General features: G+C 51.5%; 1 protein-coding gene across 3 annotated transcripts in view; it reads left to right on the top strand.

Moving 5' to 3' along the window:
• Positions 1-19,188, top strand: part of LOC309342077 (putative cation-transporting ATPase 13A5) — a 54,947-nt gene that overhangs the window by 15,609 nt on the left and 20,150 nt on the right. For 2 of the 3 annotated variants that reach the window (XM_081862160.1, XM_081862158.1), the window contains exons 9-17: positions 1,226-1,357; positions 3,851-4,021; positions 7,986-8,143; positions 8,456-8,644; positions 10,356-10,417; positions 12,734-12,884; positions 14,840-14,926; positions 18,159-18,251; positions 18,840-18,996. In XM_081862160.1, coding sequence (XP_081718286.1) covers positions 1,226-1,357; positions 3,851-4,021; positions 7,986-8,143; positions 8,456-8,644; positions 10,356-10,417; positions 12,734-12,884; positions 14,840-14,926; positions 18,159-18,251; positions 18,840-18,996 — 1,200 coding nt within the window. The remainder of the gene's footprint in view (positions 1-1,225; positions 1,358-3,850; positions 4,022-7,985; positions 8,144-8,455; positions 8,645-10,355; positions 10,418-12,733; positions 12,885-14,839; positions 14,927-18,158; positions 18,252-18,839; positions 18,997-19,188) is intronic. The other variant, XM_081862159.1, reaches the window with a different exon arrangement.

Here is a 19,188-nt window from a genome sequence, read left to right as displayed (position 1 = left end):
GGGTGTGTGTGGGTTTGTATTGGGGTCCTGAGACAGCTGCCTTCTTCTCCTGCCCCACGGCCTCCCCTTCCTCTCCCAGCACTATCCTGCTTCCCCATCTCCCCACACGGGGCAGCCTCAGGGCCTTTAAAGGAAGGGCTCCCAAACTCTTCTGGGCCACCCGGGGCCGGATTTACGTATAAACTAAACAAGCTGTAGCTTAGGGCCCCACTCTCTTGGCCCCCCCCCCAAAAAAAAATTAAAGGGGATGTACAGTTCCAAAATAAAAGATAAAAAGCAAATACAGTGGTACCTGTATTGTTCCGGAGGCCCCTTCGCAACATGAAAAGAGCGCAACCTGAAGTGCCGTATCTGCGCAGGTGCACGGTGCAACTTAGCGCTTGTGTGCATGTGCGAGTGGCGAAACCTGGAAGTAACCCTTTCCAGTACTTCCGGGTCGCCGTGGGATGTAACCTGTAAGAACATAATATGAAGCAAACGTAACATTGAGGTATGACTGTACGGTGGTCCCTTGGTATATGAACTTAACCTGTTCCGGAAGTCTGTTCTTAAATCGAAACCGTTCTTAAACCGAGGCACTCTTTCCCGAATGAGGCCTCCCGCCGCCAGTGCCCTTCTACCATTCAGATTCCGTTCTTAAACCAAGGTAAAGTTTGCAAACCAGGACACTACTTCCAGTTTTGCTGAGTTTGTAAACCGAATCGTTCGTAAACAGGACTTTTCTTAAACCGAAGTACCACAGTAAAATAAAACCTACATACAACAACAGTGTTTTGTGTTGTGTAGGCTTTAGATACCTATTAGGTCCATAAATTTATATATAGCACATATTCAACATAAAAAGCAGCGGCAATTTGTTGTTGACAAAGGACAGCTGGACATATAAATGGCCCCATTACCTTCAGTAGCTCAGGACCTCATTAAACCTAAATCCGGCCCTGGGGCCACCCCCCACCTTGGTTCCATTAAATCCAAAAACAGATTGGAAAACTGGGCCCAAACCAGGAAATAATAATAATAATAATAATAATAATAATAATAATAATAATGACACCCTGTCTTTTCCCCTGAAATGAATTTCAATAGGGACAAGCATAAGGTTCTATCCAGACTTTTAGGCCCAGCTCAGCACTTGAAAGCTCTGCGCCTGAGCAGTTGCTGTTGTTGTTTGTTCCGGCACTTTTCCTGGGAAACCTGCGCTTTAACAGAGCTCCTTTTCCTGCAGGGAGCTGCAAGGTGGAATCCTGCCAGCTGGTCCCAGGAGATGTCCTTCTCTTGGAAAGCCAGAAGTTTTCTCTGCCCTGCGATGCCATCCTGATAGAAGGGAGCTGCGTGGTCAACGAGGGGATGCTCACAGGTACACAGAACTGTCCTGGCCTCCCTTTGCCCTTCTCCCACGCCCTCCTTCTGCCCACTCTGCTTTCTTTCTCACGCAGATGAAGGGATTTGGAGGGAGGCAGCCTGAAAGGTGAATTTAAAAGGGGGCAGGTAAATTAACCTGTGGCACTCACTCCAGCAGGAGACAGTGATTTGGCCGCCAAATAGAATGGCTTTAGAAGAGGATGGCGCAAACTCATGGCGGGGGAGAGGGCTGTCAGTGGTTCTACTCTGCCCCCACAGTCAGAGGCAGCGATGCTTCTGGATTTCAGTTGCCAGAGGAAAGAGGGTGATTGTGCTCAGATCCTGCTTGCCCGTTTCCCATTGGGGCATTTGAGACCTTCGGGTGTAGGGCAGTGTAGAAATAAAAAATAAAAATAAACATTTGGATGGCCCCTGTGGAAACAGGATGCTGAACTGGATGGGGATATTTTCACTCCCTCCCATTGCAAGAATCTCCTGATGTTTTCAGGAAGGAGGGGGCGGAAACTGCTCTTCGCTTCTTCCACTCCTGCCTGACTCTGTGGGAGTCTCTGTGTTATCTATGTAGAGATGAGACAGTTGTGGGTCCAGTGCACTTAGACCTGCTTTCCAGGAGTGGAAGGTCTCTGGAAGTGCTCCAGTTCGCCTAGTCCAGTTGGGGCAGATCCAGATATGGAGCCAAGTCATTGGCATCGGCTCAAAGGCGTACTGACACTTCTTACCTTCTTATGTACTGTATTTTTCGCTCTGTAGGACACACCCGACCATAGGACGCACCTTGTTTGAGAGGGGGAGAACAAGAAAAAAAATTCTCCCGCTCTCTGCACAGCGCCCCTTCAGCGAAGCGGCAGGAGAAATAGAGCCCCTTCCATTTCTCCTCCCGCTTAGCTGAATGGGCGCTGCGCAGCTCTTCCTCTCCCACATTGCCTTCTCCTTCAGCAAAGGCAACCCAAAGCCTCCAGAGCGCAGCGGGAGTTCCTTTGGGTTCCTTTCACTATCTTTGAAGCCTGGACCCCTCTCGCTCTCCAGGCTTCAGCAAAAGCAACGTGAAGCCTCCGGAGCACGGCGGGAGCGCTCCCTCTGCGCTTCGGAGGCTTTGCGTTGCTATCGCTGAAGCCAAGGAGCCTGCATTTGCTCCATAAGACGCACACACATTCCCCCTTAATTTTTGGAGGGGAAAATGTGCGTCTTATAGAGCGAAAAATACGGTACAGCCTTTTCGGCCGAGGGGAACACAACATTGATGGGCACCATCCCCTTGGCAGCTCCTTCCGCTCTCTGCAGTGCCACCTCAGTGTGTGCCGTTGCAATGAAGACAACGCTCTTCCCTTGCCTGGCCCCACCTTGGTTTTCTTCCCCTTGTATCTCATTGCCGTTTGTAAGCTCCTTGGGGCAGGGCCTCCTTTGAAGCGCTGTGCATGTTGATGGTTCTGTGCAAAGTTCAAATGTTCAAAAGTTCGAAGGTTCATGTTCAAATATATAAAAGGATGTCACATAGAGGAGGGAGAAAGGTTGTTTTCTGCTGCTCCAGAGAAGCGGACACGGAGCAATGGTTCCAAACTACAAGAAAGAAGATTCCACCTAAACATTAGGAAGAACTTCCTGACAGTAAGAGCTGTTCGACAGTGGAATTTGCTGCCCAGGAGTGTGGTGGAGTCTCCTTCTTTGGAGGTCTTTAAGCAGAGGCTTGACAACCATATGTCAGGAGTACTCTGATGGTGTTTCCTGCTTGGCAGGGGGTTGGACTCGATGGCCCTTGTGGTCTCTTCCAACTGTTGGTTTCTGTTTCCTTCACTGTGCAGTGAAATGCTTGTCACGGGACATTGTTTTGCATTCCACAGTCAGAGTACTGTTGGGTTCCCACGGGAATGGGAAACTGGATGTGACGTTCACTGGTTTCCTGTTTTTCACTGTTTTCTCTCGGTGTTCTTTGTTTCCGAGGGGAGTTGCTTCTCTGCTCTCGCAGAGGCAAGATGCATGTTTGTATTCTCTCAGCATAGAAGTGTAAATAAAGTTAAGAATGTGGCACATACTGCTTATCCTCCGCTGTGTGTGACGACGCTCTGTTTAGGCTCAAGATAAGACGAGCCTGTATCAGCTTCAGCGTCAGAATGGGCTGAAGCTGGTCAAAACCTCACACCAACTCCATGATTCTATGATTCTAAAGTAATCACCATCATTAGTAATAATCCATGCATACTGATTGAAGCTGCAAGAAAGGCAGTTTTGCGTAGACATTAGGAAGAACCTATTCTGGTTCTTCAAGATCCTGTTTGATGGCGGAATGGTCTCCTTCGGGAGGTGGTGGACTCTCCTTCCTTGGAGGTTTCTAAGCAGAGGTTGGGTGGCCACCTGTCAGGGATGCTCTAGCCGAGATTTCAGCCTTGCCGGGGGTTGGACTGGATGACTCTGGGGGTCCCTTCCAACTCCACGATGCCGTGATTCTGTGGTGATGTCCACTGAGTGGGTGGGATTTGGGCTGCGTTTGCAGGGGAAAGCATTCCCGTGATGAAGACCCCCTTGCCCCAGACGGACAACACCAAGCCCTGGAAAGTTCACAGCGTGGAAGACTACCGCCGACATGTTCTCTTCTGCGGCACAGAGGTCATCCAGACCAAGCGAGCCGGAAAAGGCCCCGTCAGGGCTGTTGTGCTGCAGACAGGTGAGTCAAGCAGCTGTTGTGTGAAAAAAACTGCCCCCTTTCCCTTATGGGGTATGCAGGAGCCTCATAGAGTCCTTTGTAGGTTCTCCATTGGTTGGAGAAAATAACAGAGGTCAGGCAGAGAATATTGAGAAGCAAAGCAGCTAGTAAGCCTGATCTTTATTGAACTGTTGCAACAGTTTCCCCACTCACCCCACACAGGAAGGAGGAGGAACCCTGAACAATGGTGCACAGGCCCTTATATAGACTTTTGAAATTCCCCACCCTGGAGCCCAAGACCACCCCCCAAAACATCATACATGCCTCACAGAAAGAGGTGGTCCCCAGCAGAAACTGGAGTGTGTTGCTTCTCTCCTGTCTGCCAGGATACCTGATCCTGCCTTATCTGATTGCCTTTTCTGGGTAGCCTGGCCATTCCTTGGAGATGGCAAATCCTTAGTTTCTGAATCTCTTACACATATTGAGAGTGTGCTCAGCTTCACAGATACTTGCCAGACTGTATTTACAGGGAGGTGTAAGCAGCCCCTACAATTGGAAAGCTTTCCCCATTTCCTTCCTCCTTGCAAACTTATGCATGTGTTCCAGTTACAGATAGGTAGCCGTGTTGGTCTGCCATGGTCAAAACAAAATAAAAAAATTCCTTCCAGTAGCACCTTAAAGACCAACTGAGTTAGTTCTAGGTATGAGCTTTCGTGTGCATGCACACTTCTTCAGATACACATCTGAAGAAGTGTGCATGCACACGAAAGCTCATACCTAGAACTAACTCAGTTGGTCTTTAAGGTGCTACTGGAAGGAATTTTTTTATTTTGTTTATGCATGTGTGTTTGCCTTGTACATTTATGTATTTTTATATATACTGTATTTTTTGCTCTATATTTTATATATACTGTATTTTTTGCTCTATAAGACGCACCCGACCACAAGACGCACCTAGTTTTTAGAGGAGGAAAACAAGAAAGAAAATATTCTGAATCAAATGTTGTTGAAGAGGCTTTGTGCGGCTATCCCTGAAGCCAGAACAGCAAGAGGGATTGCTGCACAGCAATCGCTCTTGCTGTTCTGGCTTCAGCGATAGCTGCACAGCCTGCATTTGCTCCATAAGACGCACATGCATTTCCACTTACTTTTTAGGAGGGAAAAAGTGAGTCTTATAGAGCGAAAAATACGGTGTGTGTGTGTGTGTGTGTGTGTGTATGTGTGTATGACTTTAGAATTCCTATAACACAGCTTTGTGATTTACACCTCTTTAAGGTAGGGAGATGGGTGACCCTGAGTGCGGGGGAGGGGGGGAGAGGAGAGAAAAATCGAAGCTATTTTTGCAATTAGGACTCTTGCCTGTTGGTCCCTGGGAAGGTCATGGCCTCCCTTTTCCCTTCTTTCATGCCCTCCTTCTCGCTCCCCCCCCCCGGGTTTCTTTCTCATGCAGATGAAGGGATTTGGAGGGAGGCAGTTTTGCAGGTGACAGGGGTGTGGTGGGGGCGGTGTGTGGAAAGTTAAACTATGGAACTCTTCCTGAAGTGAAGCGTGACTCTCCTTTCTTGAAAGTTGATGGCGCATGTGATGAATGCATGCAAAATCCTAAATTGAGCTTGACTCACCTGGTGCCAAGAGGAAGCGCTTTGCTTTTGAATACTAACAATAGCATCCAGGGAGGCGGGAGAATGTAGACCTGCAGGTTGTGTCAAAGAGCCTCTTCTCCAGGCCTGATTTTGGTGCCCCAAAAAGGGTAACTGTGTCTTGGGCAGCTCAGTGATAAGCGAAACCTTTATCATCAGGAGTATTCAATCCGCTCTGTGGAGCGGGAAGGGGGAATGAGAGATGGGGAATGAGAAAGGAATGCAAGGGCCTTCTGGCGGTTCCTTCAGTGTGAGAAGTGAGCTTACAGGGAACCAGGCAGAGGGCCTTCTCAGTGGTGGCACCCACTCTGTTTTAACCCTCCCATCAGATGTCAAGGAAATAAACAACTATCTAACTTTTAGAAGCCATCTGAAGGCAGCCCTGTTCAGGGAAGTTTTTAATGTTTGTTGTTGTTGTTATTATGTTTTTAGATATGCTGTTTGTTGCCCAGGGTGGTTGGGGAAACCCAGCCAGATGGGCGGGGGATAAATAAATTATTATTATTATTATTATTATTATTATTATTATTATTATTATTATTATTATTATTATCATGGCAGGAGATGCATGCCTGGCCCCCCACAGCCCACTCTGTGGGCTCTCCCCACCTGCCTCCCTGTGGCTGGTTATCATGCAACAGGATTAGCACCCTCTTCCAATATCTGGAGAGGGATGCAGCTGGAGCTGTGGGTTAAACCACAGAGCCTAGGACATGCCGATCAGAAGGTCGGCGGTTCAAATCCCCGCGACGGGGTGAGCTCCTGTTGCTCGGTCCCTGCTCCTCCCAACCTAGCAGTTCAAAAGCACGTCAAAGTGCTTCTCAGATTCATATGCTGCCCAGAGACGTTGTGTGCCAGGAGGACTGAAACTGACCCACCTTCTCACCAAGTCAGTTCTCAAATGCAGAGAGATGCTTTTCAAAGTGACTTCTCTCCCAGCCTCCTTCTCTTGAGCCAGCCTGGGGTTAGCTCTGCCTCGTCCTGCTTCTCTTTGAGGTTTCCTAAGAAATGTTCTAGGGACGCGGGTGGCGCTGTGGTCTAAACCACAGGGCCTAGGGCTTGCCGATCAGAACATCGGCGGTTCGAATCCCTGTGATGGGGTGAGCTCCTGTTGCTCGGTCCCTGCTCCTGCCCACCTAGCAGGTCAAAAGCACACCAACGCAAGTAGATAAATAGGTACCACTTTGGCGGGAAGGTAAACGGCGTTTCCGTGCGCTGCTCTGGTTCGCCAGAAGCGGCTTAGTCCTGCTGGCCACATGACCCGGAAGCTGCACGCCGGCTCCCTTGGCCAGTAAAGCGAGATGAGCACTGAAACCCCAGAGTCAGCCATGACTGGACCTATTGGTCAGGGGTCCCTTTACCTTTTGTTGTTGTTTAGTCGTTTAGTCGTGTCCGCCTCTTCGTGACCCCCTGGACCTGAGCACGCCAGGCACTCCTGTCTTCCACTGCCTCCCGCAGTTTGGTCAAACTCATGCTGGTCGCTTCGAGAACACTGTCCCACCATCTCGTCCTCCGTCGTCCCCTTCTCCTTGTGCCCTCCATCTTTCCCAACCTCGGGGTCTTTTCCAGGGAGTCTTCTCTTCTGATGAGGGGGCCAAAGTCTTGGAGCCTCAGCTTCAGGATCTGTCCTTCCAGGGAGCCCCTTGACCTTGACCTTACCAATATCTGGAAGGAGGAGCGAGCCTTCTTTCTGCTGCTCCAGAGAATAGAAGCTGAACCAAAGGATTTAGGCTGCAAGAAAGGGGGTCCCGGCTCAAGCACAGAAAGAACTTTTGGAGGGTGAGAGCTGTTCCACAGTGGAAGGGTCTCCCTCGGAAGGTGGGGGACTCTCCTTCCATGGAGGGTTTGAAGCAGAGCTTGGGCGGCCGTCTCTCAGGGATTCTTTAGCCAAGGTTCCTGCATTTCAGGGGGGCTGGACTGGATGACCCTCGGGGTCCCTCCCCACTCTATGATTCTATTGCTGGGAAAGTGTGCCTGCCCTCTGGGTTCCTTCCAAGTCATTGTTCTTAGAGCTAGTTTCATATGAGGCGCATGCCATCTTACGCACTCCAAAGCCATAAGAAATCCAGTCATAGACACCTTTATTAGAATCACTGAACTGCAGAGGGTCATCTGGTCCTAGCCCCTGACAGACGGCCAGCTGCATTTGGGCTCCATGGAGCTTCCTCCCAAGTAAGCACGCAGAGGATCGCAGCCTAAATCTGAGCGCAAGAAGGATGGAATGTGGGGCTCTTACCTTGGATGCCAAGTTCTCTGTGAAGCCAAAGGACAAGGCATGGGGGAAACCCCTTGGGCCGAGTCTGTGTCCTGCGTTCGAGTGTCGCCCATGTCATGTTTTGCTGCAGGTTTCAGCACCGCCAAGGGAGACCTGGTGAGGTCCATCCTTTACCCGAAGCCCCTGAACTTCCGCCTCTACCGAGAAGCCTTCCGCTTCATCGTGGGCCTGGCTCTGATCGGCATCCTGGGGCTGGTCTACACCATCGGGGTGTACGTGAGCCGCAAGGTGAGTCTTGGAGAGACAGCACAGTCTAGTGGTTAGAGTACTGGGCTAGGACCTAAATCCCCATTGGGCCGTGACACCCACTGGTTGGGACCTTTTCTCTGCCCCTCCTACCTCACAGGGCTGTTGTGGGGATGGAAAGGGGAGGAGGAGGACTAGGAGGGCCTCCTTGAGTAGCCTGGAGAAAAGGTGGGTTTGAATGCAATAAATTAATAGATGGGGCTGGACAGGGGGCTTGGATCGAGCCCCTTAAGGCAGAAGTGCATGGCCGACCCGCTGACCACATCTGTCCGGTGTGTGTTTGTGCCCTCCCAGCAACCCGCCTCGGACACGGTGACCATGGCGCTCCTTCTCATGACGGTCGCGGTCCCTCCGGCCATTCCGGCCGCCTTGACCACCGGCATCGTCTACGCCCAGAGGAGGCTGAAGAAGAAGAAGATCTTCTGCATCAGCCCTCAGAGGATCAACATCTGTGGGCAGATCAACCTGGTCTGCTTTGACAAGGTGCCGTCTCTGGGGAATTCCCTTGGGCTTTCAAAGTCCAAATCGGCCAGATTTGGACTTTGAAAGCCCAAAGGGAAGAGTTGGAAGGGATCCTAAGGGCCATCTGCCGCAATCCCTGGCGGAGGGACACCCCAAGTCTGCTTGAAAGCCCCCAAGGGAGGAGAGACTTGGAATCTCTTTCCCTGTAGTTTGAATCCTTTGGTTTTGGTAATGTGGTAATTTGGGTTTCAGGCACTGAACTTTCGCCAATGAATTGCAGGGTAGAGCCCAGAGAGTACACTTTGCCCTAGGACACAAACTTTATAGGAAAAATATACATCATTTTGGCTCTTCCCAACCGCTGTCTGCCACCCCATCATCTCTCATCTGACCAGTTCTTGGAAACACTTTCTCAACCCCTTTTTTAAAAAATGTACATGCAGAGCCCTCCTTGTTCCTTATCAGGAGTTGTTTCTCATTCCTAACTTTCAAGCTTTAACAGTTTGGGGGTCTGGCCGCACTCTTGGGTTCGTGACTCTGGCCTTGCTGGTAATGGGTTTTACAGAATTTCTACCTCAGGCCCCAGGAGGGACCATGGCTTAGTACAGCGGTCAGCAACCTTTTTCAGCCGTGGGCTGGTCCACCATCCCTCAGACCTTGTGGTGGGCCGGACTATATATTGGGGGGGGGGGGGAATTGAACAAATTCTTCCCCAGCCACTCTGGGCGGCTTCCACAAAGACCCAAAATACACTAAGATGTCACACATTAAAAACTTCCCTGAACAGGGCTGCCTTAAGATGTCTTCTGAATGTCAGGTAGTTGTTTATCTCTTTGACATCTGATGGGAGGGCATTCCACAGGGCAGGCGCCACCACCGAGAAGGCCCTCTGCCTGGTTCCCTGTAGCTTTGCTTCTCGCAATGAGGGAACCGCCAGAAGGCCCTCGGCGCTGGATCTCAGTGTCTGGGCAGAACGATGGGGGTGGAGACGCTCCTTCAGGTATACTCGGTCGAGGCCGTTTAGGGCTTTAAAGGTCAGCACCAGCACTTTGAATTGTGCTTGGAAACGTACTGGGAGCCAATGTAGGTCTTTCAGTAATTGCAGTTTCCAGGTCACCTTCAAAGGTAGCCCCACGTAGAGCGCATTGCAGTAGTCCAAGTGGGAGATAACCAGAGCATGCACCACTCTGGCAAGACAGTCTGCGGGCAGCGAGGGTCTCATCCTGCGTACCAGATGGAGCTGGTAGACAGCTGCCCTGGACACAGAATTAACCTGCGCCTCCATGGACAGCTGTGAGTCCAAAATGACTCCCAGGCTGCGCACCTGGTCCTTCCGGGGCACAGTTGCCCCATTCAGGGGTAACTGCCTTGAAGCCTTTGGAAACCTCCAGAGGCACCCTGTGGGTGCCAAGGATGCTTCACGCCTCCAGCGCTTTCATTCCTGGGAGGTTTCTAGTCCTCAGGAGTTCTTTCCTCAAGGCTCAGCGGCACCCAGGGGCTGGGCTTCCACTGGGCAAAGGAGAAGGAAGCTTGCGCCCCACGGAGAGCTTCCCGGTTCCCCCAGGGGCCTTCCCGTCTCTCTCTGCCCCCCTCCCCGCTTTGTGGGTCCATCCCTCGCCTTCACCCACCCACAAGGAGATCTGTGCCTGAGCTGCCCTGCGGCACTTGAGCTGAGCATTGGGGCCTCCGCCTTCTGACCAGGGATGCCCTGTGTCTGTTTCCCCCCACCTAGACTGGCACGCTGACAGAGGATGGCCTGGATCTGTGGGGCGCCGTTCCCTGCGAAAAGAGGAGGTAAGCCCCCTAGAATGGTAGCGTTGCAAAGGGAAGTTGTGGTTGTGGTTGTTGTATCCCAGTGATCATCTGGTCCAACTCCCCAGGGTGGCCAGAAAATTCCTTTTAAGTAAACCTGAATACGGAGAGATTAATGAAGAAGCGCTGTCCAGCCAAGGGGCCTGCAAAGCCTCAGGCACAAGGTGCGGCCTCTGCTTGGCTCCAGCCCCAGAAGGAGAGGGAGGGAGGGGGGGTTTGCTGCTATCCAGCTTCCTGCTGCCAAGGAGAGGCTTCGAGGAAATCTAGCAAGCCAGCCCGGCTCCTTTGCAGATTCCGGCAGCAGAGAACAGTGGAAGGTTTAGTCCTCTTGGCAGCGCCTGCTTTGGGGGCGGCAGCAGATTCATTTCAGAAGTCTTTCACTTCTTAAATACAAAAGGTTAAGGTGCCAACGGCCCATCTAGTCCAGCAGCACAATAATCTTCCTTCCTTCCTTCCTTCCTTCCTTCCTTCCTTCCTTCCTTCCTTCCTTCCTTCCTTCCTTTCTTCCTTCCTTCCTCCCTCCCTCCCTCCCTCCCTCCCTCCCTCCCTCCCTTCCTCCCTTCCTCCCTTCCTCCTCCTCCTCCTCCTCCTCCTCCTCCTCCTCCCCCCCTTTGGCTCAGTGCCCTGTTCAAGTGAAGCCCTAAATCTTGTTCTGAAGGAGCCACTGTGTGTTTGGCCTCTGGAACGAAAGGATTAAGGAGGTTATGTTGACAGTTTCCAACAAGGGCCGATTGTTTGTGGAGTAAAGACGGGTGTGGAGGGGGTGAGCAGTGACTGGAAGGCGGATTTAGGTGCTCCAAGAGCTCCTGACTTACCTCCCCCTAACTTGGACCTCCTTCCTGGGAGACCAGTGAGAAAGAGAGAGATGGAAAGGTTTCTGGTCGGGTAGCACAGCTGGAGGCAGGAGCGCTTGCTGGAAACTGCAGGAGGGGAAAGGACTCTTGGGTTGGACTAGATGATCCATGAAAACAAGAAAATCAAGAAAAAATTACAATACTTCAAAACATTACAAAACGTTAAAATGCTGAAAGAACAAGCAACAAGCACATCAGCATTTCTGAGCCTCTGATTCAGGGAAATCTCTCCACTGGGGAAAGCAGGCATTTTGCATCCTTCCTTGGCCTGTGGGTGACTAAACTTCATTTTTACTGCTCCCTTTTCCTCGCCCCTGACCTCCAGTCTTATCTTTTCATAGACCACTCTGAGGGTTTGCTGTTCTTGGTTTTTTTGCAATAAAACAATGTACAAATTTTATGAAACAAATCAATTAACAAATGGATTTGATTATACCCAGATTGGGCAACCTGCATTTTCAAGGGGGAGACCAGTGGAAGGGTAGACAAGGCCAATGAAATAGGCTTCCAAAGATCTGCAGCTGCGCAGTCAACTCTGCTGTGGGGCAGCCCTTCGCCTTAGACCCAAAGACGGGCTTCTTCTTTCATCCCTGGCAGCCTTGCTGCTCCAGACAACCCTTTGAGACTCCTCTTGTCCACTTGGGCTGCAGATCCCGGAGCCCAAGCAACGCCTGCCGTGTTTTGGGAAAGAGTTTATTATTATTATTATTATTGATACATCGAGAAGAAAGAAAAGAAGAAAAACAGAAATGGAAATGAAAATGAACACAATATTATTTACAAAGCAATGAAGCAAAAATTGGTCTTTGAACTATAGACCCGACCTCCCATCTGTTCCTTACTTCAATTATATATTGCTGGTTGCCAACACACACTTTTATCCAAATTTGACTAATCCTTAATTTATTTTAAATCTGATGTCTTTCTTAAAGCTACTACTGAAATTGCTCGAATGCTGCGACAGAATTTAAACTACAGTAATTATTTTTCAAATGTACTTTAAAGACCTCCTGTTTTGGTTTATTCTTTATTTTTCTGATAAACTATCTAACTCTGCATATTCTGTCAGTTTTTTGAATCCATTCATGAATAGAGCGGATTTTATCACTTCCGTTTTGCAGCAATAAGAACTGTTGCTGCAACTGTAGCATATAAAAAGATACCCTTCGGTTTTTTGCGGGATATCCAAATCTATAATTCCCAGCAGATAAGCTTCTGGTTTTCTGTTAAAAGAGATCTTTAACCTTTTCTGTAATTCTGAATGGATGCTCTCCCCAAATACCTGGGTTTTCTTACATAGCCACCACATGTGATAGAGAGTACCTGATTTGCCTGGGAGAGAGTTTTGAAGGTGCCCTTGGCTAGTGTGGCTAATCGGCACCCCGGACTCTTTCTCCCTCCGGCAAGAGGGACCCTGGGGCTCATGCTCTGCTTTCCCTCCCAGCTTCCAGGCTGTGCACAGCTTCTCCAGCGGCTGCCCGCTGCCGTGGGGGCCCATCTGCAGAGCCATGGCCACCTGCCACTCCCTGCTGGTCTTGGACGGGAAGATCCAAGGGGATCCCCTGGACGTCAAGATGTTTGAGGGCACCAACTGGGTGAGTTGACTTTCGCACTCAGGGCTGCCGAGGAGGAAAGAGCTGGGAAGGCAGGGCATAATAATAATAATAATAATAATAATAATAATAATAATAATAATTTTTGTTTAGTCATGTTGGACTCTTCGTGACCCCATGGACCAGAGCACACCAGGCACTCCTGTCTTCCACTGCCTCCCGCAGTTTGGTCACACTCATGTTCGTAGCTTCGAGAACACTGTCCAGCCATTTCGTCCTCTGCCGTCCCCTTCTCCTTGTGCCCTCCATCTTTCCCAACATCAGGGTCTTTTCCAGGGCGTCTTCTCTTCTTGTGGAGTCTTGGAGCCTCAGCTTCACGATCTGTCCTTCCAGTGAGCACTCAAGGGAGAGATGTGCTAAGAGGAAGGCATGCTTGGCAAATCCTCACCGTGATCAACTCCCGCACGGAAACCAATGTCCCCCCTGTGGAAGGACGTGTGGATCCAGAATTGGCCTCCACAGTCACTTACGGACTCATTGTTAAAACAGTGTTTATGGAAGACAATCTGACTCGGCTACTACGAGGGATGGCCAAAGAAGAGGAAGCTTGCAGAGGCATCTGAATGGCCACTGGGATACAGGATGATGGCTCAGGGGGGCCTTTGGCTCTTATCCTCACCCGGGAGGGACAGCTTCCAGGAGGAAGAGTTGACTGCAGTGACCGGAAACATCCAAGAATCTGCAGCCCTTGTTCATCCTGGGTCTCCTGTTTGCCAGCCTAGCAAAGTGTGGGGAAAGTCGCCCTGTGTTTGGCTGCCCCTCCTGGCCCACTTCCTGCTTCCGTGCCTCCCGAAATTCAAGGCCACCCTCACCGGGGGCCTGCCAGGACCCTGGGACGGTGTGACTGAGCGATGGAGGGAGGCCCTGGAGACACAAGTGGTTTGCAAGACACTCCACTGAGCAGAGCGCTTGTGGTTTCATCAGAAAGGGCTTCCTCAGAAAGGAGTCTGGGATGTGCCCAAGCTCCTCTGCCATTGCCTGAATGCACAGGGACACAGCGGCTGCTCCATTGTCGGAGGAAATCTGGCATAAACATTGTGTCACCCTGCGCTTTGATTTTGGAGGCTGCCCTTCCCGGCTCTTGACACTTGCGGTCACACGGCTGGCCTTGTCCTCATGCCACCTCCAGCAGGGAGGAGCGTGGGAACGTTGCCCCAGAGGTCCCCTCCCCTCGGCTCCATCCCTCTGCTAACAGGCAGAGCAAAACTCGGGCCTCTGGCTTCGCTCCAGGACGTGGTTTCTCCTGTCTGTTGGCAACACAATCTGTCAGTCTGCTCCAGTATCAGCTGAACCTGCTTTTGCATCTCGAGCCATTGGTGTGTCCGTCCTTCCGCTGCTGCTTGGCAAACGCCCCTGGAGGGAGCGCCCAGCGGGGCAACACGGAAAGAGTTGCAGCCCAAGATTGTGGGCAGAGGACAGTTGCCTTCCCCTGTTCCCCACAAGGGCCGGCAGGATTTGGGGAGGAGAGGCAGCGATGCTTCTGGAAGCCACAAGAGGGGAGAACATGGATCTCGTGTTCGAATCCTGATTGCAGATTTCCTCCAGGCATCTGGTTGGCCACGGTGAGAACTGGATACTGCCCTTGATAGGCCCCCATTGGCCTCATCCAGCAGGACTCGTCATCCTTCTTCTTCTTCTTCTTTGGCGATCACTCATAGCCGAGTAAGATTGTCTTCCATAAACACGGACCTCTTCTCAAAAACTCAGAGAATTGTAGAGTTGGAAGGGACCCCCAAAGGTCCTCTAGTCTAACCCCGTGCAAGGCAGGAATCTCAGCCAAAGCGTGTCAAGACAGATGGCCAAGCTAAACATCTCCAGCCCCCTCAAGGATTCCTCCTAAGACTTGGCTTCCAGACCTTTCACCATCTTTGCCACCCGCTAATCTGGTCCTTGAGACTCCCGGTCGCAATATGTGTTCTCCTCCTTCCTTCTTACAGAAAATGGAGGAGTCCAGCTCAGACGGGAGCAAAGGCAGCGTGCAAGTGAGCCGCACCATTGTCAAGCCAGACAGCAACGCCGCCCAGGTAAGTGCCGCACCTGCCCCTGAGCGGCCCCCGCCCTGGGGGAGCATCCTGGGGGAGCAAGCAAGGCAGGGGGCGGCTGCCATCACAGCACCCGCTCAGTGAAAGAGCTTCTGGGGCAAAGGAGCCTTGTAGCTTCATTTGCGCATCTGCTCCCCTGGGATGCAAAGGGAAGGTTTTTGCTGGAAGATTCAGGGCAGACGAAAGGAAGTCGGTAGCACATAGTTAAACGATGGCTCTCCCTCCCACAGGAGGCAGTGATGGCTGCCAGAGGATAGGACCGATTTATGGAGGAGGAGGAGAGGGCTAGCGATTCTGCTGTGCCTCCACAATTGGAATCAGTGATGCTTCTGAATCCCCATTGCTGGGAACCACAGAAGGGGAGATTTGCTTTTGTATTCGAATCCTGATTTCTGGTTTCCCATTGGGGCATCTGGTCGACCACTGTGAGAACAGGATTCTGGGCTCAATGGGCCATTGGCTCTTCCTATGCTCTTAAGAAATACACAAAAGCCAGCAGGGATCTTCTGTTGCCATTCTGACCTGGGAGGCATGGAAGGAGGCAGTTTAGAGACAGGACCAAGCTTGAAAGAACTTTCTGTGGATAGTTTTGAACAAGGAAAAGTCACATGCACGACTGCAGGGGGAACAGTGGACCGGCAGCAGCTGCTGGCGGTTGTTCTCTTTTAGGGCAGACTGAGAGCCACACACCTTCGCATCCTGGCACCGCAGTGCTCAGTCAGTTGTCCCAAAGCCTGCAAGGCAGACATGAGACCATCTCTCTCTCCCAAGACTGTGTTCCCAGCCATTGGTGTTCAGAGGCAGGTGATGGTGAGGGCAGGTCCCAGGAGTGGACTGCAACCTTTTAAAATTCAGCATGAAAACAAATTACAGGCAGAGGAAGAGGGTGGGTCCTGGCAAAAAACAGAGAAGGTGTCAGGTGCACCTCTGGGGGGGGGGGAAGTTCCACATTTGGGGGGCTGCTGCAGAGAAGGCCCCCTTCCAGGTTTTCTGCACCCCAAACTTCGGTGGTGGCAGGACTAACCAAGAGGCTCCCCTCTGCCAGTCTTCACACCCAAGGGGGTCTCTAGGGAAGGAGGTGGTCTCTCGTGTTACTTCTGGGTTTCGCGGCTCACGCATGCGCAGATGGTCAAAAATGACATCACACGTATGCGCAGAAGCGTCAAATTGTGACCCGCGCACACACAGATGCGCGGAGGCAGGTTGCGTTCACTTCTGGATGCGAACGGGGCTCCAGAACGGATCCCGTTCACATCCAGAGGTACCGCTGTACCTCCGTGAATGTGTGCCTTGTCTAGCGTCCATTCCGGCGAATGTCCGTGGCAAACCCAGAAGTACCAAAACTGGTTACTTCTGGGTTTGCCACTCGCACATGCGCATACGCGCAGAAGTGCTTTGCCCTGCGTCCGTTTTGGCTATCATCTGGGGCTCTGGAACAGATCCTGGTCACAAAACAAGGTACGACTGTATGCGGCTGTTTTAAAACGGGGCTTGTGTGTGAGTTCTAAAGGCAAATCTGAGCCCTGCATTTTGAGTCAGTTGATGTTTCCAAGCCATCTTCAAAGGCAGCCCTAGTTAGGGCACATTGCCCTAATCTAATCTGCTCCTTCCTGGACTGGAGAACTCGGGACACACAAGACTTCTGTCTTTTCAGGATTCACTTTCAGTTTGTTGGCCCAAACCCAGCCCATCGCTGCCTCCAAACACCTCTCTGGCATCTCAGCTCCTTCTCCCAATTCAGATAGGTCAGAGAGACAGGGCGGGGTGTCCTCTGCGTATCGACAACTCCTTCTTCCCAACCTCGTTCAAGAGTGGGGACCGAGAACGGGGGGGGGGGGGGCAAGATGGATCCTTACAGGGCACCACAGGACAACTCCCATGGGACCAGCCATGGACAGGGCTCTAGAGGCAGAAGCAAAACTGCTGATGTACAGTCTGCCCAGCCCTCCTGAGATGCTCTAGAAGGATGCGGTGGCCCATGGGGCTGAATGTCAGGAGCTCGGCCTACACTTGAGTAGGACCCTGGCAGAGACACATGCCCGACTGTCATGTTCCCTCCCTCCTGGTCGATCATTCAAAAGCTTTCTTCTGCCCGAACATCACAGCGACTGATGCCAACAGACACCGGCACACTTAGGGATCTGCAGAGTTTGCGCATTTTGCGTGACAGACCTCAGCAACTCTACTTTATTTACATCTAAACACACATGGAGCACTGCAACATGGCTCCCTCTCTCTCTCTAGCATCAGACAGCAAAGAGAAGAAGAACAAAGGACAATAGTCCCACTTCACGGAACACAGTAACCCAAACATCCTGTCTCTGTCACTTCCAACTCTGTGGAGTCAAAACATACACCGTCATGTGATAGACAACAATCCCATGACTGCAGTCACGGAGCAGGAATTCTAACACTGAAAGCCACTGCAAGATCAATAAAAATGCACCCACCCATCTCTCTCCCGACAAATGCCCTCAGCCAGGGCGACCAAGGCAGCCTCAAGACCAAGGCAGCCTCTAGACTGAACTGGTTCCAAATCTTCAGTCTCCCCCAAGCGCATCTGAAACTCGCCCCCAAAGGGAGATAGTAGCCAATGGGTGAGAATTATCTAATACTTCCGTGTCCAGGGAGAGCTTCTGAAGGAAGGGGCACATCACCATCTCCTTCAAGGCGGGCAAGACTTCTCCTTCCTCCTTGGACCCACCCAGCCATGAGGGGCAAGGGGGGCTGGCACTCGGGCACCCTTCTTGAAGCAGCTTCTCCACATCTTTGGGATGCAGCAATATTTATTGATTTATTGTTTCATTAGTAAAAATTACAGTGTGGAAAAACCTCAAAGCGGTTAATAAAAAAGATAAAGAAATTATCGTCAAAAAAACTGTACAGGAGTACGGTAATTTGAAGTTAACGCCACAGGAAAGCAGATTAAAACTCATGCCAACTTTCTAAGCGTCTGGGTGCAAATCTGAGCAGTTTTGTCCCTAAAGTGCCTGGCAGAGTTTCTACAGCCACCAGGGACTCTGGCAGGGTCAGAGCAATGCTCTCTTGGCCAGACGACCCAAACCCGTTGACCGGTCGGAAAAGCTCTGCCGGACGGCCGCTCGGGGAGGCGGAGAAGTCCGCTCTTTGCCGCTGCTGCTGCCGCATGTCAGGGTGTGACAATGCAGCCTCCCACATGTTGCAGCCATCGACCCTCCTCTTTCGTTGCACGCAGGTCATTAGAGAGCCAAGGCAGCAGCCCACGTTCTTCACAGTGACGGCGGGACCGTTCAAGCGCAGGCCATCCAGGCTACCTCTGATCCTGGAGGTAGTATAGAATCATAGAGCTGTAGGATAGTAGAGTCGGAAGGGGCCTCGGGGGGTCATCTAGTCCAACCCCCTGCAATGCAGGAATCTCAACTCAAGCAGATTCAAAACCTCCAATGAAGGAGAGCCCACTACCTTCCGAGGGAGTCCGTTCCGCTGTCAAACGGAGTTTACGGTCAGAACGTTCTTCTGGTGTTTAATCCGATTCTCCTTCCTTGCAATGTGATTATGTGAATCCATTGGTTCGGGTCCCACAGTTTGGACCAGCAGAGAACAAGCTGCCTCCCTCTTCCATGGGGCTGCCCTTAAGATACTGGAAGATGACTCTCTTGTCACCTGGCAGTCTCCTGTTTTCGAGGCAAAACATACCCAGCTCCTTCAAGTCTTCCTCCTAAGCCTTGGTTTCCACACCCTTGATCATCCTGGGCGCCCGCCTCTGCACACCACCCAGCTTGTCAAGTTTCTAGCCCTCATCGCACCTATTAGTTCAGCCCCTACGCAGACGCCTTGGGTGTCGTGGTGCTGAATAGAAGCCACCCGCTTGCGGGGAGACCTCCCACTAAGAGCCTCCTGTTCCCGCCACTCCCAGGTCCCCTTGGAAGGCATCGCGATCCTGCACCAGTTTCCGTTCTCCTCCTCTCTGCTGAGGATGTCTGTCATCACGCAAGAGATTGGGAAGGACGGCTACGACCTCTACATGAAGGGAGCCCCGGAGACGGTGGCCGGCTTTTGCAAAACCAACACCGGTAAGGCCCCAAGACCCGTGCCCCTGTAAGGTAAACAAGGTAAAGGACCCCTGGACGGTTAAGTCCAGTCAAAGGCAACTGTGGGGTTGCGGTGCTCATCTCGCTTTCAGGCCAAGGGAGCCGGAATTTGTCCACAATAAGTATCCAAACAAACAGCTGGGTCAGACTTCAGGGGGAGCCGTTTTAAATGTC

Source organism: Podarcis erhardii (genome assembly GCF_964252035.2).
Source record: "Podarcis erhardii genome assembly, chromosome: 5".
Classification (NCBI taxonomy): Eukaryota; Metazoa; Chordata; class Lepidosauria; order Squamata; family Lacertidae; genus Podarcis; species Podarcis erhardii.
Note: the sequence above shows the minus strand (reverse complement) of the source record. Positions and strands in the feature narration are given on the sequence as shown.